Raw genomic sequence first — 17,286 nt, forward strand, 5'->3', positions numbered from 1 at the left:
GTATATACACATACTTTTTTTTAAGACAGAGTCTCACTGTGTAGCCCTGGCTGGCTGCCCTGGAACTCACCATGTAGACAAGGCTGCACTCAGAGATCCACCTGCCTTCTACCTCCAGAGTGCCAGGGTTAAAGGTGTGTGCCCCCAGATCCAGCTTTCCGTACACTTTAAAAAGTAGACGATTACTGTTCTTCCAGAGGACTGGAGTTAGATTCCCAGCATCCACAGGAGGCTGCTCACAACTGCCTGTAGCTACAGTTGTAGGAGCTTCCAATGCCTCTGGGTTCTGTGGGCATCCACATTCACAAACGTATATTAATAAAAATAGATCTCCTTTAAAGTGCCTTTCATAAAACACCACTGAAATATCATAAAAACTTCCCATTTGACTCAAACGATTCCATATGTATCTATCACCACAAGTCATTTAAGAACATTTTTGTTACCCAATAAGACCATTTCTACTTCCTTAGCTGTCCCCTCTAATCCCCAGTCCCCAGTCTAGATACTTCCTGTCACTGTGAATTCCTCTCTTCTAGACATTTTATGTAAGTTAAATCACATAGCATGTTTATGACTGGCTTGTCTCATGTCGCATGCTTTTAATGTCACTCATGTATATTACTACTCCGTTCATAATGTAGTGTTAGCACATCATAGCCTTTTTCTCCTCAGATATTTCATTGCATTCTGTACTACATTCTGCTACTGACTCTTTTTTAAATGTATATGAGTGTTTTGCCTTCATGTATGGTTTGTGTACTGTGTGCATATATATGCCCATGAATGCCAGAAGAGGGTGTCATGGTTGTGAGCTGCCTTGTGGGTGCTAGGGATTAAAGGACGGGGCACTCTTAACTGCTCAGCCATCTGTCTGGCCCCTCTGCTACTGACTCTCTTCCCCAGCTGATATTTCTGTTTTCCGAGACGTTGTTAATGAATCAGCTGGTGTTATCTCAAGTCAGTGCACTGCTCTAGTGTCACACCATTGATGGAAGTATAAGAAAGATAGAGAAAGCACATCCTTCCCTCATTCCACCTGCTAGCAGTTGTCAAGACTAATGCATATCATGAAAATTAGAAATGATTAAGGGGAGGTGCCGTTACCACAGAGCAGCATACACTAATGTCTTATGACGGGGAGAACAGGTTGTTTATTTGGCTTTCTTTGTGGTTCCACGTCTAGGTTTGCTCTATGCTGTAGGAGGTTACGATGGAGCTTCACGCCAGTGTCTTAGCACAGTAGAATGCTATAATGCTACTGCCAACGAGTGGACTTACATAGCAGAAATGAGCACCAGACGGAGTGGAGCAGGTAACTAGAGGCCCCGGCGAGCATCTGAGGTGGGCTGACTGGTGGACATCTGCATGTGGGGTTGGGAAATGTGTGCTACTTTTCCTGGTTCAGTTAAGTGGGCTTGAGCGGCAGTAAGAAGGAGTGCTTTTGTACATTTTCACAGCGTCAAAGCTTCTCTGCTTTCCTGACAGTGTTTTATCATTTGTTCAGTGAGGAAGGTTTTTCATGGCCCTTCCTTTCCGATCGGATGCCTTCACAGGCTGCTTTAGAGAACGTTTGTGAAAGGAGTTTATTAAAGGGCTCCTCATCAGTCGCTTCTCCTTGACTCCTCTCGTGTCAGGATAGGGCTTCTTACCGAGGTCCATCTCCTTCCATTTCTGCAGGCTGAGCCTCCTGTTAGTGCCCTCTTAGTGAGACTTAGGACTTCAGGTTTGCATCCCAAGGCACCTGCATCAGTGCTCCGCACCACAAGTTCGCAAGTTTCTTGCCTACCTTGCTCTTCCATAATCCGCTTGACTGTGTTTTCTAGGTGTTGGCGTGTTAAACAACTTATTATACGCTGTAGGAGGTCATGATGGTCCTTTAGTACGAAAAAGTGTTGAAGTATATGACCCCACCACAAATGCCTGGAGACAGGTCGCAGATATGAACATGTGCAGAAGAAATGCAGGTATCTATTAAGCCCAAGATCATGCCATCCATACTGCATGTAACGGGTGTTTTCTTAGTTTGTGTATTTCCATTGGTTTGTTTTTTTGTTCTTATTTTTGTTAATTATCTCATTTCTTGTTAGACTTTGAGCAATTCCAGTCCAAAACTTATTTAAGAAGCCCTTAAATACCTAGAGCTGGAGCAGACTGGCTCAGTGGCAGTGGTAGAATGCTTGCCTCACATATAGAATGCTTGCCTCACATACATAACACCAGGGCTTTGATCCCCAGCACCAACATAATATTTTAGGAATTTAACAGACCAGACATGATGACTTATGCCAACAGTCTAGCATTTGGGGTGCTGAGGCAGGAAGATTTTAATGAGTTTGAAGCTACATAGAGGGTTCCAAGATAGCCTCAGCTACAAAATAAGACCCAATCTCAAAACAGACAAACCCCTGTAAGAGTCTATTTGATAGAAGGGTGTGCCTGCATTTGTGAGGCCTGTTCAGTCAATAGAGCCATATAAGTCAGGCATGGTGGTAAATGCTTCTAATCTAATCGTTCTATTTATGGAAGCGGAAGCAGGAGGATCAGAAGTTCAAGGTCATCTCTAGCTGTGTGTTTCGCTGTGTGTTTCTCTATGTGTGAGAGATACTTTACAGACCATATAGTCTACCAGCACTTGGTGATGGTTTGTAGACTGATTGATTGCTGGTCAAACCCTCTTTATTTGGTACTTGATTCACTGACTTTTAATGCAAACATGTTTGAGTAGTGGCTTTGTGTGTCAACTTGACACAGGTTAGAGTCATTAGAGAAGAAGGAGCCTCAGTTGAGAAATTACTTCCATGAGACCCAGCTGTAAGACATTTTCTCAGTTAGTGATCAAGGGGGAGGGGCAGCCCATGGTGGGTGGGGCCATCCCTGGGCTGGTGGTCCTGGGTTCTATAAGACAGCAGGCTGAGCAAGCCATGGGAGCAAGCCAGTAAGCAGTACTCCTCCATGGTCTTTTAATAAACAAAGCAAGTTATTTTCTGAAACTGGAGGGAAAGTCTGAAAGAGCTTGCCCTGATTTAATATAGTTCAAGATTCATAGGGAAACCTGCAGCCACAACAACAAAAAAAATAATAATAATTTTTTAAAGAATACAGAGCTCTTCAAGGTTGGAGAACTGCAGTCACATGTCTCCTACAAACAAGATGCACATTTTGAGAAACAGTTTAGTTGCAAGTGTGTTTCACAATGTGAATATCACATTTAAACAACCCAAGATGTTATAGGCCAGTTACCACATGTGGTCTCTCGGTGCAATTAAAAAACACAGTAGGAATAAACTGGACAGGGCTGCTGCCTGCCTAACAGTTCACTGCTTTACAGTAAATGTCTCTTTGATAAGTAGAAGGATGTTCTTCAAGATAATTAGGAAATACATCTGACAAGCAGCATGGTTGTTTACTGTGCGGTATCTTGTGTCACTTGTAACCCTGCTTGCAGTGTTTTTACAGATAACAGTACGATAGGTGTGTTTCCAACAGCATTGCTGAAACACATGCTACAGTGTCAGGCTAGCTGTCCCAGGCTGCGGCATCACTAGACGATAGGAATTTTCCATCTCTGCTATGCTCTCATGGAATCAGCACTTCTGTACAGTTCTGTGTTGTATGTCTGTACTCAAAAGATTCTTGGGAAGGAAATGCTAGCCTTCTCCTGCCCTTCCCTATAGTCTGAGTTCTTGGTGTTTCTCCAGGTTACTGTGCACCATGGAATTAGGTTGTTAGATGGGCTCCCTAACAGTGTTTTCTTGGTTTCTCTTCGTGGCCAGAGGGGAACACAAAATACAGTACAGTAAGGACTGTTGGTAGTAGAGCAGAATTTATAATTAACTATTCAGCCGTGTACTTTACCCGGTCAATTGAGTTTGGTAAGATATTAAAAGTCTTTCAGCAAGAGAAAATCTAGAAGCATTGCAGGGCCCACAGGTCTGGGCCTTTGGTAGAGAAAGTGCTTGATCAAAGGTGTAAGGACTCAGGACTAGAAATGTTGGGTAACCTTCATTCTGTGTTTCTCATCATCTGAAATGTGCATCTGATAAGCTCTGTATAGACTGTCTTTACTTAATCTAGGATAAAGACCTCATCCACTAACCAGAAGGTTAGGTTAGCAACCAACTTACAAGCCATATTTCAAAACTTATCATAAGTGCGTAAACTATGACATCAAAATTGGATCAAAAAAAATCCAGTGAGTTAGCGCAGACTGTGGTCACATGTGGACCCTCAGGAGCTTGTGTAGAGCCTTCTGCTCTTGAGTGCTCTGAATTGTTTGGAAACTGTGAGCTCATTTCTTGTTAAGAAGACTACAGTAGTAAAACAGCTGAGAGACTGAACAAAAGAGGGAGAAGGCTCACTGCACTGTAGTGTAGTTTTGAATGTGCATTTTGAATAATTTTGAAAATATCAGATATTTGTCTGTTTGAGACGAGGTCTCACTGTGGAGCAGGTTGGCCTTGGTTTGCTGTTCTGCCAGCCTCATGCGGGGAGTTAGGTATGGTACGCTACCACGGCCAGCTCAGGTTCCCTACGTAAGATAATCCAGTCGACGTAACAGAAGTGTCGCTGCTGTGTGTATGTGGATGTTTCTCCTGCATGCGTGCCTAGACAGCCCATGTGTGTCTGGAGACTGTGGAGACCAGAAGAGGGCATAGGATCCCCCCAGAACTGAACTGAAGCCACAGACTGTTGTTATCGCAGCTGCTTGTGGGTGCTGGGGACTGAACACCATGTCCTCTGGAAGAGCAGCCAGTGCGCTCAGCTGCTGTGCTCTCTCCAGCCCTAAACAAAATGAAGTTGAAATAGAGTGTTTACCTCCCGATTTTTCTTTTAAAAAAAATCTATAGTAAATAATTGTATGAATATTCAAATATGCAGGTGCTTTGTGTTCCTCATATTAAATAACTACCCATAAGAGAGGATTCAATAAACATGGTTTTACATACATGGGAATGCATGCAGCCATTAAGAGTATGCAAATCAGTATTATTATGGAGAAATGGCCAGTGTATGGTGTTTGCCATATTGGGATCCAAAACCATCTAAAACAACACAAGCAGGCACGGGATCTAGCAAAGCAAGAACTTCGTTTGAATTAGGCAGAAAAGACTAAGCAGTCAGGGACAGCTGCACACACTTTGTAACTGACGGCATCTTAAGCAGATGACAGACTTGTTGCACTCGGGCGGCTACTGATAGATCAGGGCTGCAGAACAGAGGAGCTAAACTGCAACCCCAGAGCCAGGATGGTACACAGCTCTTAAGCCCAAACCCACAAGCATCTGTGCCAAGCTATAGGTGCATTTCCCACCAATCAGGATTTAGGTGTAGGGGACTTCCTTAGGAACCTGTTTTTCTGTAGTATACTTACCCTGTTCCCATTGGTTGGGTTATTCAACTGTGGTAGGGTCATTTGCCTGGCATTGATGTCTCAACTTGCCACCCAGGGTGACAGTTACCCACGTACATGGCTCTCTCTGCCAGGCAGAAGGTCAGTTACTCAGGAGGTCTTGGGAACTTAAACTTTATTTGACCCCCTATTCAAAATGGGAGTTTTATTTAAAATGGCTTCAGTTTGGTTCCTTCTTACAATTAAACTAAGTCACCTATGTAAGGCAGGCATGGAGGCTCACAGGGCAGCCCCAGAACTCAGGATTGGGGTTATCATGACTGAGTTCAGTGTGAGCTACAGAGTGAGACCTTATCTCAAAAAGAGAGAAAAGGGAATTTGGGTGTGATGGCACAGGCCTGTAATGCTATTACTTATAAGGTGCAGGCAAGAGTCAGGAGTTAAACCACTTGGCTGCCTAGTGAGTTCAAGGCAAAGAGAAACCCTGTCTCCAATAAATCAAATCAAATCAGCATTCCCTGTTAGGGGTTCAGGGAAGTTTGTGGTGTTAATTAGTACAGATCTGTATTTTACAAGTTAGTCTAGAAGTTTTTGAACTTCTTATTTATTTAAGCGCTAACATCTCATTTTGCTTGTTTCATTCTGTTGATTGGTTTGATTTTTCCAGACAAGATTTCTCAGTGGCTCTGGCTGTCCTGGAACTTTGTGTATACCAGGCTGGCCTCAAACTCACAGAGATCGCCTGCCCCTGCCTCCCAAGAACCAGGATTAAAAGCATGCACCACCATGGTCTGGCCCTACTACCTCTTTAAAGACAGCCATTCAGTTCATTGCCCAGGTTGCCCTCCACCTTAGCACCTTCCTGCCTGTGCCTGTGAGGTGCTAGGATTACAGCATCGGTCTTTAAACCCAGCACCTCATAATGTGCCAACCAGCGCCCTGCGCTGAACCGCAACCCCAGCTCCCTTCAAAGAAAACAAAACAGCTTAGCCATCCAGTATAAAACTCGAAATTACGGGTAGTTTTTTTTTTACTTTTTAGACGACTGATCTACCACTGTGCTAAATAGCTCCAGTCCTCATTTCAACCTTCCGTTAATAAATGTTTTATTATAATTCCCTAAAAAGCTGGCATGGAAATATTGCCACTTTGACCTTTTTTCTTTTCTCTTCCATCCTTCCTACCTTGGGAATACTCTCTAACCTTTTGTAAAGTTGTAGTGGTGACTAAGTGAATTAGTCATTTCTAAAGCAGCTACTGTGGTCACAGCACACAGCAGGAGCTTCGAGAATGTACTGCTGTTTACCAAGGAGGCCTCTCGCATACCGTCACCCCCTCCTCTGCCTCTGTTGAGGCCTCCCCACAGCACAGCTGTAGCCATTTTGTTCCATGCCCGCCAGCTATTTCATGTTGTTGCTGTAATATGCCTGCCAGACACTGACACAGAAAAATAACATGGCTCAGAGCAGGGCCCTGCTGACCACACACCCTGTTATGTTCTCTGTGTTAGGAGATTTGTTAAGAAACTCCACAACCGTAAGCTTCACTTAGGACCCATTAAAGGTCAGTATGAACTGTTATATGTAAAATGGCTCCCCTCAGGGCCGACCACTTGGCAGCACTTCCAGCACCTGTGCATGAGCTCATTGTGGTTTTTCCTTTATAAGCTGGCACTGAGAATGTCCAGCTCAAAGCTTTCAGCTGTTGCCCTAGTCGGTCAGTTTTTAGGTGTGTGATCAGTAAACCATCCCTGTCTGCCTGAGATCAGTGCTCCTGTGGTCTGTGGGGCAACCCCACAGCCTCCGTTTATGTAGCATCACTTGTGTCATCCGAGCAAACTCCTGTGGGTTGTTTTGCGCTCACCTGGAAGTTGTAGGTAATTGTTTTCTTTATGCATAATTTTTTAAGGTGTCTGCGCAGTTAATGGTCTGTTGTATGTTGTCGGAGGAGATGACGGCTCGTGTAACTTGGCATCAGTAGAGTATTATAACCCCACCACAGATAAATGGACAGTTGTGTCCTCTTGTATGAGCACGGGGAGAAGCTACGCAGGTAAGGCTACTTCGTTCTCTGTCTCCTGACATACAGCTGGCATCAGTTTTCCCGTAAGGAGAAAATCTTCTGTGTCGGATGCTTGGACAGTGTGCCTCAGATGTGTGGGTTCACAGGAAACACCAGCGTCTTCGTGGTGTAACACTTAATATCCCTAGGCTACAGCTCAAACCTATTTATTAAATTTTAATGACTAAATACCGTATATGATGTTCAGTATGCAGTAAGGCTTTAATTCCTTAACCAGAAAGTATGGCTAAGGGACTCACAAGAGGGCTTGGCGGACAAAGGCTCCTGAGTTCAGGCCCTGAGACGACCTACCTGATGAAAGCAGGGAAATTACTCCCATGGGTGGTTTTCGTACCTCTGTGTGTGCTGTGACACACATCCTTCTTTACCCCATTGAAAAGAACAAGTATGACCAGCTCCATGCATTGCCCTAGACGCATGGTTGAGTGCCTTACTTTAGTGTAGCATTGGTTGAATTGTGTGATTTCTGGCTCATTCTCTCGATGAGAAAAATTATAATAGTCTTTAATATAGTGATGCCTCTAAACCTCATCTTACAGGCGGGCAGTGGTGACACATACCTTTAATCCCAGCACTCAGGAGGCAGAGGCAGGCACATCTCTGTGAGTTCAAGGCCAGCCTCGTCTACAGAGAGTTCCAGGACAGCCAGAGCTACACAGAGAAACCCTTTCTTGAAAAACCAAAACATAAAACAAAAACAAACAATAAAAACCCTAGGTTTTATATGTTAACTAATTCTGATGATGTTTTAAGTATTAGAATGTTAGTACAGTTAATACATTATTGGAGAGAAACTTAATTTTTATTAGTTAATCATCACGGCTGTTTATCCATCTTCCAAAATGACACTTGCAGAAAACTATGTAGCAGGATCACAGAATAAACTGATGAAGTGTTAGGAAAGAATTTCCCAACAACTTCACTGAGTCATAACTGACACGGGACACCTACTGCGTATTTCCACTGGTACTCGTACACGCCCACAAGACAGTCGCCATGACCACGATGGTGGACGTAGCTTTCCTCCAGCGTGTTTGATGACCCTTCAAGGATCAGGTGCAGTTTTGTTTTTTTTTTTTTTTTTTTTTTTTTTTTTTTTTTATTTTCTGAGTAAGGCAAATTCTCTCCAATAATAACTTCATAGGGAAAAAGAAAGTTCTAGGTCGGTAGTCTGATATAGAATTTATTCAGGCCTAAGTAGAACTTTCACAGTTGTGTGTGTTGAAGGGGCTGGAGAGATGGCTCAGGGTTAAGCGTGCTTACTACTTTTGTAGAGAACCCTCTAGCTCGAGGACGGCCCATAATTGTGGGCCCTTGTGCACAGACCCACACCCAGTCACACATATACACAGAATTAAATGATGAAAATAGGTTGTTTTATTTTGTTTAAGAAAAGGCTTTTTTTGAAAAGAAAGAAAACAGTGAAGGACGGAGGATAGTGCAAGCAGACTGTGGTTCACAGTTCTCTTCAGCCTAGTACCCAGGACCCATGCCCTTCACTGACTTCTGAGTTCATCAGGCGCACATATGGCGCCCACACATGCATGCAGGGGAAACACTCTCATGAAATAAAATCATCTAAGTTCTAAAGCATGGTGCTGCTCACCTGGAGGAAGGGCACTCAGATGCTGCCTGTGGCTTTAGCAGTACACCATTCTGGATTTTCTTAGAGGCACAGCAGAAGGTTGCCTATAATGTGTCTTATTTTTTCGTTTCCTCATGCAGGGGTCACAGTTATTGATAAACCATTATGAGCCTGAAGGACATTTTCAGAGTATCACTCCGTGAGAACCAGTCGTCAACAAGGATTTCTGAAGGGACTGAGCCTCTCCACTTGTAGCCGCACTTTAAGTCTCAGCAGAAGACGAGACCATCGGCCTTCAGAGGCCTCGGATACTGAAGATTACTTTTGGTAGAAGCACTGTGTAGGCTTTCTCTGCACCAAGCAGCAGCTGACTGACTTTACAAGAGACCTAGGCCGCAGTCCCTCCCTCCACTGTGGTCTTTAGGCAGTCGCTTTCTTAAAAACTAGTTCTTATCAGCTTCAAATGACTATGGATTATTTTGTGAAAGAGAATAAAGTTAATGTGTGTTCTTGTAAAATTAAGTTTTATCTTTATTCTTTCTCCTGAAAAATCTCCTGGGAACAGAGAATCTTTGGGACAGATTAAAATCTATGTAAGTATTCGACACTGTTGAGGGATGAAACTGTTTGCTTTTATAAATATCTTTGATTACATGACTATAATAAATCGTGTGCATATAAATGTGTGTCTATATGCTTTCCTTTAAATATGTTTGAAAAGATGTTTGATTATCTATTTATAATTGGCACAGTACTTTGAATTATGCCAGTCCTACATTGTAAAACAGAGTTGTATTTTTTGATATTTAACAATGCTTAACACTTTAAAAACGCCACTTCTGAGGAATGAACGAACCATGGCGTGACACACTTTAATATGTGTGATGCCAAACTTTTTTAAATAAAATATAAATTATGCTTATTTATTATTTTTCTTTAGTTTAATCTTGATCATGTTTTTGGTGTGTGTTTTTAATTTTTTTTCTTAAAGTAACACTTTTGGCATGAACATAACCTGCAGGTTTTTTTGATGAATGTAATGAATGTGTGGAATTCAACTGAATTTGCATGGTCTTAAGAATTTTTCTGTGTGTATAAATTTAGCTGCTATTAATGGGAGAGAAAGCTTTCTGTGACTAATCATGTGTATTGAGCAGATAGTTTTTCTGAGATCTTCGATGAATCTCTTTAAAGATGACCAACATGTGTCTTTCTTGAAATATCTTTGAATAAAAGTTTGTATATTATTTGTTTCACAATGTCCTTGGTTTTACCAGTGTGACTTTTTGCCCGTTCCTTTGCAGACCGACTTCATAAGTCAATGCAGTTCTTTCTCATGCTTGGAACAAATCTGTATTTTTAGGTTTTTTGCTAATGTAACTCGTACGCTAAATCTATTAAAGTAATAACCGGCCCCACTGGGAAAAAAGATGACCTCAGCCACCGATGTGATGGATTGATTGAATTTAAAACGTTTTCTATTTCCTTACTCTTTAGGATCAATAGCACACAAATTTAGACAAAAGCGAGTAGCCTTGATGGAAAGTTATGAAGCCACTGAGACTCTATGCCTTCGATAATAAACACAAAGAATTGGAGGATGGGGGTTAGGGAGCAGGTGCAGTGCTGGGCACTACAGAGGGTGGAATTAGAAGGAAGGAATCAGCTTGTGATTATCTGCCAGAAGGGGAATCTAAAGGGTTAACTCAGATTGTCAGCCATAGTTCTAATCATCAGGAAAGAAACCCATGCTAAAATTCCTCTGTAGTTGATACAAACTTCACATTTAAACAGAACCACATCATGCAGTTGAAGTCTCCATTACAAACGAGGATAGAAAGGGCCTGTGTTCACTTGATGAAACATGAATTTCCACATTAGTGCAGCCTTCCAGCATAGCCATTATTAGCAAACGTGTCAGGGGTTTAATGAATCTGGAACTCAGCCATGTCTTAACAGCAGCCCCAAGAGAAGGATGCAAACAATCTCTTTCCCTGTCAGTTCCTAGAACGGGATAGGAACAGTTCTTTCTCTTATCATGAATGTTGCTGTGACTACGCGTGTGTGGAGGGCGCTCCCTCAGGTGCAGCAGTTCTCCAAAGGTCATTTCCTGCATAACCAGAAGTTCAGTTTTACGCAATCAAGAGACAGTGTCAGATCCCACAAGTCTGAGGGCTCAGCCCCACCATCCTCACCACCCTGACTTCAGATGCCAATCACGGTGGTGCTTCCCAACTGACTAGAAGCAGACAGCAGCAACACTTCCTCCTTGGGTGACCCCTGTTTGCTAAGATAGCTCACAACTTGGGAAGACATTTTTTGCTTTGCTCCGTGTTTTTAATTCTTCAGACAGGGTCTCAAATGGAGCCCTGGCTGTCCTATGTCGACCAAAGTGGTCTTAAACTTAAGAGATCCACCTACCTCTGCCTCCTGTGTGCCGAGACTAAAAGTTTGCACAAGTACCCACAGCTTACATTCTGGTTTGGCTTTAGAGATCTTGCACAGCATACAGATTTCGATGTTTCTGAGGTAAGGCAGAGAGTTGTCATTCTCAAAGCTAGCACTGTCTCAGCCACTCTAACCGGGCTTGCCTGATGTCTCCTTTCCCGTGTGGATGGGGCCAAGAAGATCCTTTAATCATCCAATCAATCTGATGACTGACTGGTGCCTTCCTGGCATCTTAGGCCACACCCTAAACTGTCTCATCGCAAACTGAGGAGTGAGCAAACTTTGCTCCCTGGGTAATCAGACTTTATGGAGAACAACTTTGGGAACAGTGACAGAGATGGGACCAAGAAAAACCACATTTCATTCGCTATGCTTCTAAACTCTGAGTCTATCAAAGTTACACCTACAATTTGGGTACAGAGGGCTGTGGGACAGCCTTAGAGAGACTGGAAGGATCCTGTCCTCGACTGTTCTGTGTTTCTTAATTTAACCTCAGGCTATTAGGATAACAGATGAACTACTTGGCTTGTCAAACAGCCCTTTGTCTTGGCTTTCTGGTTCTAGTTGTCTTGGCTTTCTGGTCCCAGCTTGCTTGCCAACATTTGTAAGTCGCTGGATTCCTAGCTGACAGTAGGCGACTTTGGACACACCTCCCTCCCCACTCCAACCTTCATCTTCCCAGTTGGCAATATCTAGTGGGTTGTTTGGCTTTTCTCCTGACTTACAGTAGAATTCCCTGAATGTTCTCTTACTGTATAAGAAAGAGGTCAGAAGTTGAGGCAGAGAAGCTCATAGAAATTTTACTAAGAAAGCAGTGCCCTCTCCCGAAGTAAGTGGTTTTTACCCCTCAGCAAAAAAACGTCCTTTTCCAAGTGGCAGAGACCATTCCTGAAAACCACAACTAATCAAAATCCAGAAAATGTGGCCCTCTGTCCCAACAGATGCATCTACCGAGGATTCTCGCAGGTGAGGCTTGGGGTCATTGCAGAACCGGGTGGGAAGATTGTGTGAACTTGCAGAACAGGGAGTTTGCTGTGAGATCGTGTCTCTTAAAGAGTCAGAAAAGACCCATGAAGTCTCATCACAAGACTTGAATAATAAAGACAACAGCAACAGACACGCTGACATGACACAGGGAAAGTGTAGAAGGCCTCAACTTAGACAAAGAACTATAGGCAACTAAAGATTGTGGAGATCAAGGGAAATAGACTTCCTCAAAGTCTATCCCCACTCCCCACCCTAACTGGGTTATACAATACCAGATGCTCATCCTTAAAGACGTACATACAAACGCTATACAAACGCTATACAGACTGAGTGGGCTGCATTTTTATATTTATGAATATATAAAACAAGTCTTTTTTTAAGGTGATGAACTTGAGAGAAACAAGAAGGGGTATATGGGAGGGGTTGGAAGAAGGAAAGAGCAGGGGGAAATTAGGTAATTCCAAAAAAACTATTTAAAAAGAAAAGGAAGCAGGGCTTGAGTGAAGTGTGAGGCCAGATCTACTTACCTGTTTGTCCAGGGAGCTGTTTGTACTGCCGGTTTCTCTTTGATCTATTTGTTGGCTAAAGGTAGAGAGGTCTAAGGTTGAGGTCAGCGGTGTATGTGTTGCCAGACAACTTGCTCCTTTTCTATGAGGCCCTGACCCTCCACGTTGCATAACTGCCTGATCATGTATGTGCAAAGAACGCCTTATTTCAATTTGCTCTTGGCCTTCTACAGACTCCATGATGGCTGGTGCTTCATTTTGGAGTGATGGTTACATGACCGAATAGAAGAATACATTGGAATCAGGTTTCTTAGACTCTATGCCTAGGCTTCTCCACTGTGTAAAGGAAAGGCTCCAGTGTGTTGAACCCATAGAAACCAGGCCGGTATCCCATACTATGTGGGCCAATTGTGAGTTTTAAGAAATTTCTTAGGCTTTGACTCTCACTTTATTATGACAAGAGTTAAGACAATGAGCAGTGTCACGTCACAGAATTTCATAGGATTTGAAAACAGTGTTTGTTTTGTGCCTGAACCCCTAGATAGGTTACATTTCACTGTATTCATCCTTTTCTGCAGGAGAATAATCCAATTGGGCTACCATATCTCCACTTCTAACTAGCCATAAATTTCCAAGGTTTAGGAACAGTTCACAGGAATATATATGGTTCTTCTGGGGTTTCACGCTACGTCTGAATCCATCAATGTTTCCTGAGCACTTTTTGACTTGTGGCTTGTTCTTCAACATCTCACACATGCTGGGCTGGGGCTCTACTTCCCAGCCTACTGAATTTGTTAAGCAAGCATACTTGCCAAAGTGTCTGCTGTTAAAACATAGCAAACCTGCTCAATCTGACCCCACAGTGTGTGACCAGCACAGTCACATCTGCAGCCTCAGACAACAGAGGCAGGGGGATCTAGAGCTGGGATAGCCAGGTGAAACAGTCCCGAAGTGAGGTTAAGACTTCCAGCTTTTCCTTCAGTCCCTGCTCCACTCTTCGTCCCTATAGTTCCTTTACACAGGAGAAATTCTGGGTTAAAATTTTGAAAAGGGTTGAGTGGCCCCATCCTACAATCGGGGGGCCATGCTTAACCCCTGGATCTGGTCTCTACAGGTTCTCTCTCCTCTTTGCTGGGCATTGCAGCTGATGTCATCCCAGTTGGATCCTGGGAGCCTCTTGCTTTCCTGGCATCTGGGACTTTTGTTGACTATCACCAGTTCCCCATCCCCCATCGCTACACACCTCTGTTCAATTTCCTGTTTCTCTGTACATCTCACCTATCTCCTCCCACACCTGATCTTGCCCCCCTTTATTCTCCTTCCCTCCCTCCTCTTTTCCTCCCAAGTCCTGTGATTATTTTGTTCCCCCTTCTAAGTAGGACTGAGGCATCACATTTTGATCTTCCTTCTTCTTGAGCTTCATATGGTATGTAAGTTGTACCATGGGTATTCTGGGCTTTTTTCCTAATATCCACTTATCAGTGAGTGCATACCATGTGTGTTCTTTTGTGACTGGGTTACCTCACTCAGGATGACATTTTCTAGTTCTATCCATTTGCCTAAGAGTTTCATGAAGCCATTGTTTTTGATAGCTGAGTAGTACTTCATTGTGTAGATGTACCACATTTTCTGTATCCATTCCTCTGATGAAGGGCATCTGGGTTCTTTCCAGCTTCTGGCTATTATAAATAAGGCTGCTATGAACACAGTGGAGCATGTGTCTTTGTTATATGATGGGGCATCTTTTGGATATATGCCCAGGAGAGGTATAGCTGGGTCCTCAGGTAGTACTATGTCCAATTTTCTAGAACCACCAGACTGATTTCCAGAATGGTTGTACCAGCTTGCAATCCCACCAGCAATGGAGAAGTGTTCCTCTTTCTTCACATCTTTGCCAATATCTCCTGTCACTTGAGTTTTTGATCTTAGGTCATCCAGAGACTGCCCCACCTGGGAATCCATGCCACATGCAGTCACCAAACCCAGTCACGATTGCAGATGCCAGGAAGCACTTACTGACAGGGGCCTGATATGGATGTCTCCTGAGAGGCTCTGGCAGAGCCTTAGGATACTTGCAGCTAACCAGCAGACTGAGCTCAGGGAACCCACTGGAGGAGTTAGGGGAAGAACTGAAGGAGCTGAAGGGGTTTGCAACCCCATAGGAAGAACAACAATATCAACCAAGCAGACCCAGAGTTCCCAGAGACTAAACCACCAACCAAAGAACACACATGGAGGGACCCATGGCTCTAGCTGCATATGTAGCAAAGGATGGCCTCATCTGACATCAGTGGGAGGGAGGCCCTTGGTCTTGTGAAGGCTCGATGCCTCGGCATAGGGGGATGCCAGGGTGTTGAGGTGGGAGTGGGTAGGTGGATGGGGGAGCACCCTTATAGAAGCAGGGGGTGGGAGATGGGATAGAGGGTCTGTACAGGGGTCACTGGGATGGGGCACAACATTTGAAATGTGTATAAATAAAGTAACCAATAAAAATTTTTTATAAAGTTACAGCCTTATACCCCCAGAGCAGCCAATCACCAGTCTCAGACTGCCCAGGAGGAAGAGTTGGTTCTGGGAGAGCAACTCTGGTCACACTTAATAGCTGGAGGAAGAATTGCTTATGAAGCACCCCACTTTCCCTATGAGACATGTGTGCGACCTGACACATTCTTCGTCTTTGAGGTGACCTGCCTGCCTCCACACTTCATAAAGAATATGTGTGCTAACGGTATGGAATAATAGCCAGGAGTGTAAGGTACACTGGATTCACCAGAAACACTTATCAATGGAGCTTGTTCAGAGTTGAAGGGGAGGAAAGATTGTCAGTTCCAGGCAGGAAAGGGAGGGACAATGATATCCCTCTTAGAAACTCTAGGATGGCCTTCACACAGTGTGCACTTCAATGAAAATGTCTACAGAGAGTAGATGGGGGCAGGGCTAGCCTCCATGATACCCTTGTGCAATGTGTAAATGAGTGTGGTAGTGCACGTCCTTAATTCCAGCACTAGGGTGGCAGAGGCAGGTGGATCTCTGTTCAAGGCTGGCCAGATCTACATAATGAGACCCAGTCTCAAAAAACGAAACAACAACAACAAAAACAAAAACCAAAAAGGGCCATTTTAAAGATAAAAATCATGTCATATCCCTAGGCTGGTCTCATACTCAGAACAATCCTCCTGCTTCAACACCCCAAACACTGGGATTGCAGGCATATACCATCATTTCTATTTTATTTATTTAGTTTTGTCTGGGGAGGTTGTTCTTATTTTGAGATAGGGCCTCCTCAGTTAGCCTGATTGGCCTTGAACACATTATGTAGACAAAGTTGATCTTGAATTTCTAATCCTCCTGGCTCTACCTGCCAAGTGCCTGGGTTACACCACCATGGTGGCTATGTATGGCCTTGGGTCTTTTGTTTGTTTGTTTTGTTTTGTTTTGTTTTTTGTTGGTTGGTTTAGTTTTGTAAAAGACACCTTCTTTAAGCAAAAGGTTGGCTTCTTGTTATCACATCATCTCTACAAAGGATTTTCATAAGTGGTATAAAAGAAGCCTAGAGCTGTAGTCTTTGGGCACACACATGGCAACAATAGGTACACAGGCTTAGGTATTCTCAGCTCATTTGCTGGTTTAGGTCCAGGTCTTGACACCTCAGGGAACAGATAACTTAAAACCAATTTCCACTTGTGCAACCCCAGCCCTCTAGAATGCTAAGCATAAACTCTACCACGGGGCAGCCTTGTCAAGGCCTCAGCAGACTCTTGCCCCTCCCGCCGGCCTCTCTGAGTTTTGTTCTCTCCCCCGCAACACGGGAATGCTGGCGACTTTCTCTCAGACCTATTGCAGGATGTACATTGCATTGGTACCCTATGGTCCATGTACAGACCAGGCATAAACCTGACCTTCTGAGGTTAATCCTCAGAACCACAAAGTAAAAGGGGAGAACCAACTCCCCTTTTGAACACACACGGACAGACACTAAATGTATTAATAATAATAATAATATAATAATAATAATAATATAAAACTTTTAAAAGCTTCCCTTATTAAAGGACGTGAGAAGCAAGATGGATGATACAAGGCAGGAGGATTAGAGGTCAAGGCCATCCTTAGGTTACATATCTAGTTCAAAGGCCAGACCGTACATGAGACCTATCTCAAGAAAGACCGAAATCCAGAATAAACCACAGGAAAGCAAGAGCAAAAGCTCAAAATAGTCTTTAAAACATTTATACTACTTTTCCCTCCAGGGTTCTGGATGAAGCCAAACCAATGTGGGTAGCAAGATGCTACCCAGTCGGCCCACAGCACTGAGCAGCCTAGGAACC

The 17,286-nt window shown here is 43.5% G+C and overlaps 2 protein-coding genes across 3 annotated transcripts in view; both read left to right on the forward strand.

Moving 5' to 3' along the window:
- Klhl2 (kelch-like family member 2) overlaps positions 1–10,281 on the forward strand; it is a 112,276-nt gene extending 101,995 nt beyond the window's left edge. The window contains 4 exon segments of one of the 3 annotated variants that reach the window (NM_001419565.1): positions 1,187–1,315; positions 1,827–1,967; positions 7,262–7,405; positions 9,161–10,281. In NM_001419565.1, the coding sequence (NP_001406494.1) occupies positions 1,187–1,315; positions 1,827–1,967; positions 7,262–7,405; positions 9,161–9,189 (443 nt within the window). In that variant the 3' untranslated portion in view covers positions 9,190–10,281. 3 annotated transcript variants of the gene reach the window in all.
- Positions 1–17,286, forward strand: part of Erich1 (glutamate-rich 1) — a gene marked incomplete at its 5' end in the record, with an annotated part of 52,793,804 nt that overhangs the window by 176,494 nt on the left and 52,600,024 nt on the right.

Source organism: Rattus norvegicus, chromosome 16 (genome assembly GCF_021556685.1).
Source record: "Rattus norvegicus strain SHRSP/BbbUtx chromosome 16, alternate assembly SHRSP_T2T, whole genome shotgun sequence".
NCBI lineage: Eukaryota > Metazoa > Chordata > Mammalia > Rodentia > Muridae > Rattus > Rattus norvegicus.